The sequence below is a fragment of the Nicotiana tabacum genome, chromosome 1, assembly GCF_000715075.1.
Source record: "Nicotiana tabacum cultivar K326 chromosome 1, ASM71507v2, whole genome shotgun sequence".
In the NCBI taxonomy this organism is placed as follows: domain Eukaryota; kingdom Viridiplantae; phylum Streptophyta; class Magnoliopsida; order Solanales; family Solanaceae; genus Nicotiana; species Nicotiana tabacum.
In genome coordinates this window covers 20471350-20484226 of record NC_134080.1, presented here as the reverse complement: position 1 = coordinate 20484226, position 12877 = coordinate 20471350, and the positions used below count along the sequence as shown (strand labels likewise).

The window sequence follows — 12877 nt, the reverse complement described above, 5'->3', positions numbered from 1 at the left end:
TATTTAGGAATTATTCAATGAATTTTGAATTTTAATTTTTCAGTTTAATTTTCAGGACACAACGTCTTGAAATTAAGATTTTTAGTTTAAATTTTTAATAAAAAATAAGTACAAAATAGCAGCTCTAAAAATGGCTATTTGTGTTCCCCTTTTTCTCTTGGTTCAACAATAAGATAGTTCAAAATTCCTATATGTTTTTTTTTGACGATGATATTCATAGGCTTGCACGACTAGTTCAGGCCCTTTGGTTATAGGGATTAGGGGGTTAATTAAGTTTGTCCAACATTTGGCTGTAGGTTAGGATGTCAATGATTCGGATCAACCGATTATTTTATAAATTTATACTAAAATATTTTTTCGGTTATTCCATTTTGTATAACCAAATTAGACTTTTTGAAATCGTGTCAATCATCTCGATTTTTCTTCGGTATCGGTACTTTTAGATTAATTTTTTGATATTTTTTAAAAAACGTCATGTAAGTAGGCGTTTGGGCATAAAAATAATAATTTTTGAAAAGAAAAAATAGTATTTGAAGTTAAGTTGAAAATGCGTATTTTAGAATTTGAAAAATCGTGGGATTACCTATCCCATATAAGAAGTGAAATTATAATCTATAATCCTAGTATAACCTTGTCTTGAGCCAAACGACCCCCAAGTACCCAACTAGCAACTGCAAGTCTACAACCAATCGCTATAACAAGAACTTAAGGGTCGTTTGGTTGTAAAGAAGTTATCCCAAGGTTAATTATTTCGGGATTAATTATCCCGAGATTAGTTATTCTACTTTTTCATGGAGATAAAAAGCACTATAAACCCAGAATAACTAATTCCGAAATTAATTATACCGTATTTTTCTACCAATCAAGCATGGGATAAACTCCTCTTAAATTTAATCCCGGAATTAATTATTCCTTACTCGTATACCAAGAGGGCCCTAAGTCTGCCTCTCTTGGTTGTTATACCTATGTGTTAACACAGTCATTCCCTTGAATACTAGATGGTCCAAAATCTTATCCTGTATTGACCATTGAATGTCTACCAAAATGTTCACAGCCAAAAATTGAAAAAATAGGACCATTAAGAGAACTTTGGATTTTTTGGGTAAAGGAGAATCATTGTTCTTTGTGTATATCTCAACATGTGTAAGCACTATCTATTTCAGGTCTTTACAAAAGCTATTGTGCTCTGTTCATTTCTTTAATACATTCAAATTTTTGCTATTTTATTTTCAACATAGAGTACAAATAATAATAATAATAAAAATAACCTAAACTAATGCCTAGCCGCAGAAAGATGAAGCATAATGAAAAATGGGATGAATTCAACACAAAATACAAGCATGATCAAAACAGCTTGATGCATATGTAGCAAAGAAAAACTTCTCCAGTATGTGCTCCATCGTTGGTCGACTCTTGCAAGATTGTCTCTTCATCCTAAAATAGCCTTCAGGATTCTGGATTGACTTATGTCAACTCGGAGAACTATCTTTAAACAACTAAAAAATTTGGGCTGGCGCGGACTGCCTGCATACTCCATTCCTGTCCTACAGAATTCTCCATAATACTCTGCTCAAGGGTTTTGTCTTTAATCAGCAAATCTACAAATCTTCAGGTCCCTGAAAAATGTACCACATTGCCTTTTGATATTTCTTTACAATCAGGAGAAAACAGGCATGAAAATGCATCAAGAACGGCTCCCCAGTTTAACTATACTACTAGCTACCTGAATATTTTGGTAATTAAGGGCAAATTGTGTGCCTATGATGGAAACAAAGATAATGAGATTAATATAAACATGATATGATCGATGAATCTGACATGTTTCAAGAAAGTATTGAGTCAGGATAACAGTGTTTGATGAGGTGATAAATAATGGGATTTTTACACGGTATTGCCGCCCCCAAAATAATAGCCGTCACATGTATATCTTTGTGTATAGAATACATATTTAATACATAGGCATTAGTCTGTATATTTTTGTATATTTGGCTAGCGACTGTAAATATTTTTGGCCAACCAGTGAAATGTGTTAAGAGCTCTAAAAACATTAGCTAGAACCGAGCCATATCTTGGCACAAATTGATCACGTAACTAGAACCGAGCCATATCAAAATGGATGTCTTGACATGAGAATGGTAACATTTATGAAAAGCAGTTTCTCAGAACTTATACCTTCTAAAACATCAGGATCCTTCAAAGGAGGTGAGGAGCTCTTGATCAATCTCACCAAAAATATTTGGGCAGCCATCCCAAGTACCCGTCTCCCTCGCCTCCCAGTAACCACCGGTATACCGGAAAGTCCCATCTTCACCTTCTCTTTGAAACCATCGCGGTCTCCAACCATTCTCTTGTAATTTCCTGGACTGTAAGGTAAGAAAAAGAGCTTTATTTAGACTACAATTATAAAGATTCATAAATTGATACTCCAGCTTCACGGTTTTAGAGAACCAGGAAAAAAATTATGGGGCCTGAAACTCCTAAACCCAATTAAAAGTCAACAGAATCCAATCCGTCAGTCCAATACTGTTCTTTAAATAAAAACATGGTGGGAGAGATTGATTGCATATAATGTAAGCCTTCAATATTGAGTGTTAAATTTTGCTTCCGGTCAATTATGATATAAGGTTACAAATTCCTAGTTGTTCAAAATTAATGCTTTCTGCAAGTTCATTAGGCAGTCATGTCGCGTCCAGAGAAACTATTTCTCAGAGTAGAGATTCAGAAGGAAAACAATAAAAAGTAACCTTAGTAAGTGAGCTTGATTATACTATCTAGATTCTGGTAGGTAGTAATACTGAGGTGAAATTTATGAAATTAAGCTCAGTAAGGCGATGAGTAAGATATCACAAGATCAGCATGAGATTCTGAAACCACATTCAGTCCTGTAAGAGTCTGAAATAGCTGCATTCTTAAGGAAGGTATATAGGACCCAAATTTAAGAAGCTAACTAAGCCCAAGGATCCAACTTTGCTATTCCACTCATAAGAGTGACAATTCCAACGAGATTGTCAGACAAATTTTGAACTATCAGATCGACAACAATTTTGAAGACTAAATAATATGATAACACTCAAAAAAGAATGAATACATAGAGAAAGATGAGGAGACTCAAGTGGAAGCAAATGTACCATTCTCTGTCGTGTTTCTAACCGCAACTTCTCCGAATTTGCCTTGTCGTATTCCCCATTTTCCAGATGTCGCTGATCAGGTCTGAGTCTTGAATCTGTAGGTGGGAGCTTCTCCTTTATCCGAGATTAGACAAGCAGATTAGCCAGGCTATAAACGACAATTAGCTGAGCATAAAAAGGAAATTGATCTTTCACGAGAAGATTTCACTAACACACTGTTGTACCTTAAGTCCTGGTGTTAACTCATTCAGTGTAATTGCAAAAGAAGACAAGTTGTATCGAGTTAGATTTAGGGGTGGCTTATTCCTTGTCCACAATAAAGATGAATCAGATGAATCCTTAGGCTTGCTGGTCCATTCTCCATTCATATAGTACATGCTCTCATTCCACTTTCCGAATAATGTGGCAACTTTCTTCCCGGAGACATCTTCAACAAATCCATGAACCTGTAGAATTAGTTTGAATTTTGAATTATCCGACCAATAGTACAACAAAATCTAGATGTATAGACATAATAGTAATCTGGGGAAGAATAGACAAAAAAAATATTTTCAAGTTATTTACAGGATTTCTCCTCATTTACCTGATGAGGATTACGCTCGATAATGGATGGCTCTTTGAACTTGAGCTTGCATGAGTACTGGCGATTGCCACGTATATGCATTATTCCATGATGATCACAGTATATCTTACCAAGGATAAGATTGTAGATACTTGTCGTGACCTGAGGATATCAAAGTCTCAAATTAAACAAACAGAACGAGAACTTCAATAGCAACCAAACTAACTAGTAAACTGCTAAATGATCAGCAGCATGAAGTTCTGCCTACCTTGCTCCACCGGAAGATCTCCCCATCGTCGAATTCTAAGGTAAGTGTTCCAACAGGATCAAGTTGAATTGATCTTCCCCAAAATTTTGACTTAAGATTACTGTCAGCCCAGAATTTCCATCCTCTACCTTCACAGTGACAGGCAATAAGTGTTGGGTGGTGACTAACCTGTTTCAAGAATTGGCTAATTACTATCATATATATCAACTCATTGCAATCAGAGACTTAGTAATAAATTCCAGCTACAACTTCCCCTGTTCCGAATTAATTCTTTATTCAGCAAGTTAAACTACCAAGTGTGCCTATTTATTTTTCATAGCAATTCACTTTGGTAGCAAAAGATAAGAAAGTACAAGATGTTTACTCTTGTTATGATTCTCTGATACTATGTTTATCTCTTCTATCATAGAAAACTTTCCATACAATAAGCTCCCTCAAGCTTTGTAAGAAAAGAAGTTGACAGAGTGAATCCCCACACTGTAGAAACTTAACATGGAAAAGGAACCGGCAATGGAGTTCCGTGACCGACCTAGTGTGTTGAAAATATGTTGCACCCTTCAGTCTCAAACCATGTTATGTCCAATCCTAGATACACTACAAATAAGTGAACTCCAATCTATGTTAGACAGATTTCTGGAAACAAAACCGATACAAGTGGTGTAAGTATCTGATATAGGTATATCTAATTTTGCTAATTCTTAATGAAATATGGAGAATCCGTACAAATTAGCCATAGTCATAGGACACCCTTTTGACATGGCTACATCAAGGTAGATGAAGCCGTGAAGGATCCAAGATTCCAATGCTTTAGATCATCTTACTCAGATTGTAGCTGCTCATGTAAACTACGAAAGGGCTGAAAGGCTTCAGAAAATTGTGAAATATCTCTAAGAACGTGATTTATGTCATAATATCGTAATGTCTCTCATAGACTACACAACAAAATAGAGTTAACATAGCTTGTAGGTTTACTTAAAGCATCCAAAAGGCCTGATAAGATCTAGGACTACTGGCATTGCCATGAATAAACATATACAGTTACTCAAGGCCAGCTCATCAACCACTAGGAAACTTTAAAAAAATTATCTCATTGTGAACATTATCTCAAGAAAGTTTTGAGTATGGATTATGCGCAAATTGTTACTAACTAAGTTTTGCTAACAAAATAGTTCTGCAAGGGGAAGTTGCATACAAAAATATAAACCTAGTATGTCTACAATCAATTCAATAAATAATAGTACTATTTATTCTTGATAAAGTACCTTCTCAGAAAAAAAGCGGATTCCTTTCTCAGGAAAATCAGCTTCATAAGTTTCTCCAAGCAAAGGATTGAAAGGTTTACAGTTCCGGCCTTCGGTTGAAGCATAACCAGAGACAGCAAAAGCAGCAACATTTAGAATTCTTAAAAGGCTGTTCCCCTGGAAGAGCAAGACAATCCCAAAGTTGTCAACATAATGCTATACATCTAACCAAGAATTGGAAAACTCACTAATAAAGGTGCCTACTCCTAGGGAGAGAAAAGAAGTTTATATAAACCTTTAGGGGGGAAACAAGACACATAGAGGAATAAAAGCAACAGTCGTGCTTCAGCACAACATACAAAGTTACAAATTCGGCTCATACACGCAATATCAAGTCTTGAAGCTTAGCTGCCATGCGAAGACTATTACAATATCTCGATAAGATTATAACTTGTTATTCATCAAAATAAAAGTTTATAATTTGTGTTCTGAAATAATTATTCCAAAAAAGAGCCTGATAAGCACCCTTTTAAATAGAAAGCAAGAAGGTGAACACAATTTCCTAGTCATGCTCTCTTAGTAACAAGAGGTGAAACTATTAAAGATCGTACCGATTTTCCATGTTCGTATGCTCTATCTAAGAGATATGAGTACTCTAAATCTTCGAAGCACTTTTGCAGGGACGACAATGGCTCATTGAAATACACTGGCAGGCAAACTCGTGTCAGATCTTTCCCGACATTGTCTTTGATCATAGACCAAAGACTAACCCCTTTCTCTTTTTCAATTGGATCCGGCAGCTTCGTTCTGCGTGTAACTTGTGCAGATGCATCAATGGAATTGCTTGCCATGTGGTCCACAACTACTGACCCACCAGATAAATGAAGTTCAGAGAAACATTCATTTGCGTCAAGATAATTGGCTTCCTCTTCATCTGACGCTTCATCAAGCTCTTGTTTCTCAATATCATCGGACGATTCAGTCGTACTCCATTCTGAAATAAAATGTAAGAGGTCAAACAATGTGCATACACCCAACACTTCTTCCACATAACAGTTTGTACCTTTTTGACTAAGAATTCATAAATTTTCAAACTGAAAGGGTCTCATCACTTTATTGAGTTGTTTGACCAAAGCTAACACAAGTTTGCAGGAGTAATGTACAGCTTTCAAACATTTAAAGATATTCAATATTTTGTATTTAAGATACTAAGCTCCTTTAGACGAAATCTCATGAGACTTTTCATAGAGCTATATCTATTTAGGCATATTCTTACCATTCTTTGGTGTGCCCATAACTGATTTAGCTACCAACAGATCATGAATATATATTTGTGCAACTTTTACTTGACCATTCTAACATAAAGAAATTATAAAAGTGAGATAAAGTTATCTTTTGAAGCTGCAGTTGTCTGTTATTGGGTTAGTACAAGACATACATGCGAATATCTGATGTCTCCCCCCTGTAACGGTTGATAATGTTTTAGCAATGCCAACTGATACGTAATTCTTTTCTGAAATATTGCAAGACTATTATTGTATTAAGCAACTTAGCTTAATACAATCAGGAAAAGGAAATACTTCTAAAGTTTCAATTTATATAACACTAGCCCAATTTAGGGACATTTCAGAATACGTGGCATTATTCCACAAATAATATTATTCTACATAGCTTTCACAGCTTTAAAGATTTCAAAATCATTTATAATTTTAAAGTGATAATTTCTACGTCAAACTAACCTTTTAATCATTACTCTAATATTTCTTCCACTACCATAAATACAATAAATATTTTAAACTACAATCTTATATTCTGTGTTCATAAACAATGTAATATATAATGTGTGTGCGCAATTAAAAAGTGTCCAATAAACTTTAAAGAGGATGTACTTGAGCAGGAGAGATGAGAATCAATTTAAAGAAGTTACACTTGTTTGCAGCCACTAAAATTATGCCAAATTCATTGGATATTCAACTTCCACCAATATACAAGACAAATTCAGCAATATTGAACATATGATGTGAGGGACACTAACTGAAACTATTTTAGTGAGTGTGGTGGAATTCCAGTACAACGTGAGCAAGAAAAAATTGGTGAAAGAAGCCAGCTGCAAATACATTGCTGAACCTCTAGCTCTTTACAACAATAATGAAGTCAGAATAATGAAGTGAAATAGAACTGAATAATGAAGCCATAAATCAGAAAATCTATTAACAGAACTAAACTGCAGATAGCAAGAGTTTTTTTTCCTCTAACAACTGCTAGTATTTCTGCTGCAATATTCTTCAGCAAAAGGGAATATTTACCGGAAGATAACCTCAAGATTTTACACACAATCAAGTTATAATTCATCTAATCCCTTAGGCCTAGAAAGCAGAATGTGCAATGATTTATGAATGTGTTGTTTAGTAAATTGTACTTGTACAGGTGGAAGTAGATCAAGCATATGTATAACATACCGCTGTACTTGCCACGCCCTATACTGGAGAGTTGCTTCATCAGTTGGAATTCACCATCATGAACCCCGGAAGCTTCAGCTTCGATATTAGCTGCCTTCAGAAGCAAAACTTACGCAAGTTAGAGATAGTGGATCTCATTTTTACAGCAATATACAAATCATGGAAAAAAAGTTAAACACATGTAACATGACCGCATGAAAATTAATATTGATCAGACGTCCGGAAACAGTACTTTATGTATTCAACTTAAATAGGAAATTCAAGCAGATAAATAAACTTAATAATATGACTAAACTAACTTTTTTGTCCTGCAATGTTAAGTTGCTCGGACTCGGGTGTAGGTGTCCGATACGGGTGCGTATCTAGAGGTTGGATCCTTCATGATCTAAATTTTAAGATTCGAGGGTACGGATACGGGTGCGGGGATTCAGCTAAAAGTAATTCAAATATCTAAAAACAGAGTTATAAAAGTATGTCTAAATTATGAAATATTATGTGTAAAACTTTATAAGGTATTCCGAGAAGGAGAAAATATTGATCAACAGGAAAATTTGAGAAGGAGATACAAAGAATTACATTTTCTTCAATTTCACCCTAGCGTTTGTTTTGAATTCAAAAATCATGTATCTGTCCCTAATTTCTTCGTTGATTTTGGTCAAAGTACCCAAAATTGGTTGACCAGATCCAGTATGGATCCTACACCCAAGTCGTGTCGACACGGGTGTGACACCCAAAGTGAAGAGTCTAAGCAACTTAGCTGCAATGCAACCTCATTGAAAGGTTTCATAAGTGCATAACTGACGAAGTTTAACGGAAATATGGGTAGAAAACTCATGAAAAATTAAGATGGGCTATGGAAAAGGTAGCGAATACAATACATTTGCCTGGTGCTTAACATAAGTCATACCAAACAGACTATTTTAGACGCTTTAGATGACTGTGTGTTAACCTTGTATATGACTGACATAACAATAGGAAAGTGTAAGTCAATTTTTCTGCTTTTTTTTTGTGTGGTCAGTAACGAATACCGGTAGTCAATTCTAAAAAAAACAAGAGATTTGCAACAGTCGTTCAAATTAATTCTGAAGCAGCGAGCAGGTCATACAAGATAAGGTGAGCAGGTCATACAAGATAAGGTGTTATAGTAGATGAAGATGTTACGCAAACAATAAAAACAAGATGGTTGAAATGGAGAAGGGCATTATGCGAAACATAAAGTGAAAGATAAGTGTGCACATTAGGTGGAGAAAGTAATAAAGTTACCTCCAACTGACTTAATGTGTCCAGCAAATTGGAGCGCTCGTCACAAAGACTTTTAAGTTGTCCTTTTATTTCTGAAAACTCGGACAGCATGATCTGCTCACAGTCATTGACAAGTCCCTCGCCAATACCCTCGTCAAGCAACCGTTTTTTCAACCTTTCAGTAGATATAGATACATCATTTTGCAAAAGGCTGAAATTATCATTTAAAGGTCTCAACTGAAAAAGATTTCTTGTTGATATCAGAGCTTCTATCCAGGCAGCCCGTTCTTTCTTTGAATTTGTTCTCAAATGAAGAGTCTTGGTAGATGTAAATATGTAGAATCGCCTATCATCAGACTTGCTCTCACGGAATGATGAAACCTGTAAGGAATCCCACCCAAACACATGTCAATGGCAAAAGAATTTTTTGGTACTGATGGAATCATTTTCCACGAAAAATGGTCTTTCTAGAAGATATCATCATTGTGGAGATAGGTTGGTGAGCGTAAAATATTTTTCAAAAAAAATTAATACTTAGCAAATAGGAGAGTGTTTTGATGAAAATCTAAGTGTTAATTAGAGCAGATAATATGAAGTTAAACGTCAAGTATGTCCCGTAATTTTAGGAAGTCATTTTCCTCATTTTAATGGAAAATATTTTCCTTGAAAACCAATTTCGAGCAATCAAACACTAAAAAATGACTTCAAAAAACATTTTCTTGAAAATGACTTCCGTCGTACCAAACAAACCGACTTGTTGTGTGATCAGTTTCAGAGGTCAATATCTAGGCAAATATAGGTCAATATCTAGGCAAAGAAAAGAGGTCACTGCTAGCTATCTAGTAGGTAATTGGCAATGTCATTTAAGAGGTTCTAGAGACTACATAGCATAGCATATACTGATATAGTAACAAAGTGCAATAAACTGGGATTAATACATCAACAAGTACGTCAAGAAACAGCTGGTGCCAGACAACCTAGAATAGATGTCATAAGTGCTGACAGATCAACTTCAATAAAGAAGCCAAGTTCTACTACAACCATCTACCACAGTACACACTTGACAGAATAACCAAATTATGATTTGTTGCTAGATTTTCACTACTTTATTGAGTCGAGGGTCTTCCGGTAAAAGACTCTCTGCCTTCACAAGGTAGGGGTAAGGTCGGCGTACATACTAACCTCCCCAGACCTCACTTGTGGGCACTAGGTATGTTGTTTTGTTGCTAGATTTTCACTAAGGATGGAGGTGAGGCCATCAGTTCCACATCAACTATAGAACAAGAATATCCTTTCCCAGTTTCCCTTATTCTCTCTTTACAAAAATATATAAAACTTTCTTAAGTTTACAATAAACTCTCAGTCATACACACTAAACCTCTAGGAAAAAGGATAAAATACAAAGATGATAACTACAGGTACAGTAGAGAAAAATGAGTTAGAGATAGAGAGAGAATCCACTATTATTCTTTTGGTTGCTCCCTACTATTTTTAATGAAGAAAATAACACAACTTTTTGTAACAGCAAAAAATGAAACAAAACAAAGAAATCAAGGAAACAAACAAATGGATACTAACTAAGCGATCACTCCAAAGTTTTCTGAGAAAAACATGGAAGAAAAAAGGTCTGATTTTTTCTAAGAGAAAACTCCCAAAAAAAAGCATTTATCTAAAATGTGACAATGTTTGTCATAGTTTTTTACCATAAACGTAGGCCTACAAGAATAGATGATTCTTTTAGCCTTATTGTGGCCTATAAAACTTCCCCCATTTCCCTTTCACCTGCTGATGTGACCCGTTATGGGTCAAAATACCGCAGTAAAAATGGAAAACTAAGAGTAAAAACAAATTATACACTTGATTAACCACCGGACAATGCAAAATTGATCAAAATGAACCAAAAAGGCTCGGATATCTAAACAAAATATCACAATAGAGGGTAAAAACAATCAAGAGTAAAAATTCTGAATTCAAGATTTTGCTAATTGTAGAAAGTTTTAATCTTTGTACCAGTCACCAAAAACGACAAAATCCACACTATCCAGTTTTTACATCAAAGTTTTCAACTACTACTACTACACCATTTATATTACCTTGAGGTGAACAATGCCGACGGATTTTCTACATTTACGGCGGCTGTTGTTACCGGCGGGGAGGTTACCGATGAGTCTGACGTCATCACCGGTGATATGGTCGGGGCGGCGATTCTTCGAATATGAAAGTATGCCGTTACGAAGAGTAAACCAACGGGATCTCCAACCTTTATGGTAATTAGTCCACTTGTACAAGATTCCGGCAACATCGGATGCATTAATGATGTCAGATCCATTAATATTGGAGTAAACTACGGCGGAGCCAGTCCGTAATAACGTCGGCTCCGGCGACTGGTCTCCGATCTCCGATGTACTCTCTAATGTTATACAGCAAAGTGGATGCATTTCCTTTACACGCATTTTGATCCCACGGCCCCAATTATTAATTTTTTTCAATTCAACTAATACTAAAGATCAATCCGCATTTTTGAAAATTTACAAGAAAATACACGACACCCACTTAGTACTTATTACATGCATCTATACAGAGGATTTTGTGTATAAACATGTAAGTGTAGGAAAATGGATGTGGGGTTGTGGAGAAGGACTTGAAAGAGGTTTAGAACTAAGGGAATATTCTTGAAGTTAGAGAAAAGAAATAAAGAAAATAAACAAATTTTGTAGTAAAAAATTGAGTCCTTATGGTTTTATATAAAACAATTTAAATAGAGTTGTAGGCAAGGTAGGGAATCAAGATAGTGGCAGAATAGTCATTTCCATTTACGCCATTGAAGTAGACTTTGAAACAAAAAAGAGAGAGATAGAGAGAGAGAATGTATGTTTATTGTTTTTTTGTATGTGCGAAAGAGAAAAGGGTGGTGGTTTTGGAATTGTTCACGGCGGGGAAACGGTGGTGTAAGGAGGCGAGTACGGCGGAGCGCGGCGGAGAAGGGGGAAGATCAATGGTGGAAATGTGGAAAATGGTAATGGAGAAGGAAAGAGGAATTGATGGGGAGGGGGTTTTTAAATGCCACTTTTACTCTTCTTTGTAATCATCTGTCTTGTCAAATATCTTTCTGCTGGTGGATTTAATTTTCTATTTTTCTGCCTCCCATTTATTATGAGTAATTATTTTTTGCCTTTTCTTCACTTTGTAACAAATTAATAATGCATCCATTAAAAGCAAATTTTACCTAACCACTAATTTAAGAGTATTGTACCATAATGCTTTAGTAGTCGTACCATGATTTTACGATATATAATTATGGTGTGCAATTGAAAAAATAATATATAGTAAAAATTGAGTTTACATTATGTAGGATATTCATCTAAAGAAAGGTTGATTGCGTTAGAGTTTGATTTTTCTATTTATTAGCGAAGGATAAATTGAATGATTTTGAAGAGAAGTTTCAAAATAGAAATAAAAGATTTCATTCAAGAACAGACTTCACGAAAAAAATGATAATTACTATACTTAATTTGAAATGTCTATCTTTTGCCAACTCTGCAATCATAAGTTAACATATTGATTTTCTTTTTATTTACTTAACCTGTAACGTGCGAGACGGATTTTAAAATTTTTTCTATTTTTCATACAGTTAACATTTTTAATTCATTTCTATTGTAAAACTAGAAAAGTACAACAGTTAATTTATTATGGTTCTAATTAAACAAAAGCAAACTAATATTATTAATATGTTTAATATGATTTGTTAATATACGCATGACTATTTTGAAACATGAATATGGTGATTAAACATTCTATAATGTTGATTCAAAGAAAGCATACAATTAATAAGAAGCTTAACTTATCGGATTAATATTAAAATCAGGCTTAAAGGAGGACTTTAGGGAAACAAACAACTTTTTTAATCTGGTATATAGTTCCACTTATAGCAACTTTTGTACAGCCAAAACTCCTTTTGCCAACAGTATTAGTATCTA

General features: G+C 34.9%; 1 protein-coding gene across 1 annotated transcript; it reads right to left on the bottom strand.

Annotated features, from left to right (window-relative positions):
- Positions 1 to 1169: 1169 nt before the first annotated feature.
- On the bottom strand, positions 1170 to 11996 carry LOC107768702 (oxysterol-binding protein-related protein 2A-like). The gene is made up of 11 exons (XM_016587845.2): positions 10994 to 11996; positions 8922 to 9281; positions 7659 to 7752; positions 5811 to 6193; positions 5221 to 5376; positions 3959 to 4126; positions 3712 to 3852; positions 3353 to 3574; positions 3129 to 3242; positions 2173 to 2363; positions 1170 to 1616 (listed from the first exon to the last, which is right to left on the bottom strand). The coding sequence occupies exons 1-10, from the start codon at positions 11351 to 11353 to the stop codon at positions 2184 to 2186; spliced, it is 2178 nt and encodes a 725-aa protein (XP_016443331.1). The 5' UTR covers positions 11354 to 11996; the 3' UTR covers positions 1170 to 1616; positions 2173 to 2183.
- Between the last annotated feature and the right edge of the window lie 881 nt (positions 11997 to 12877).

Excerpts from the sequence above, each read along its gene's own strand:
- LOC107768702 (XM_016587845.2), bottom strand. The coding sequence starts at position 11,353 with ATGCGTGTAAAGGAAATGCATCCACTTTGCTGTATAACATTAGAGAGT. Across the intron at positions 7,753-8,921 it reads ACACATTAAGTCAGTTGGAG|GCAGCTAATATCGAAGCTGA; the intron begins GTAACTTTATTA and ends TTGCTTCTGAAG. Across the intron at positions 3,853-3,958 it reads AGATCTTCCGGTGGAGCAAG|GTCACGACAAGTATCTACAA; the intron begins GTAGGCAGAACT and ends TGATATCCTCAG.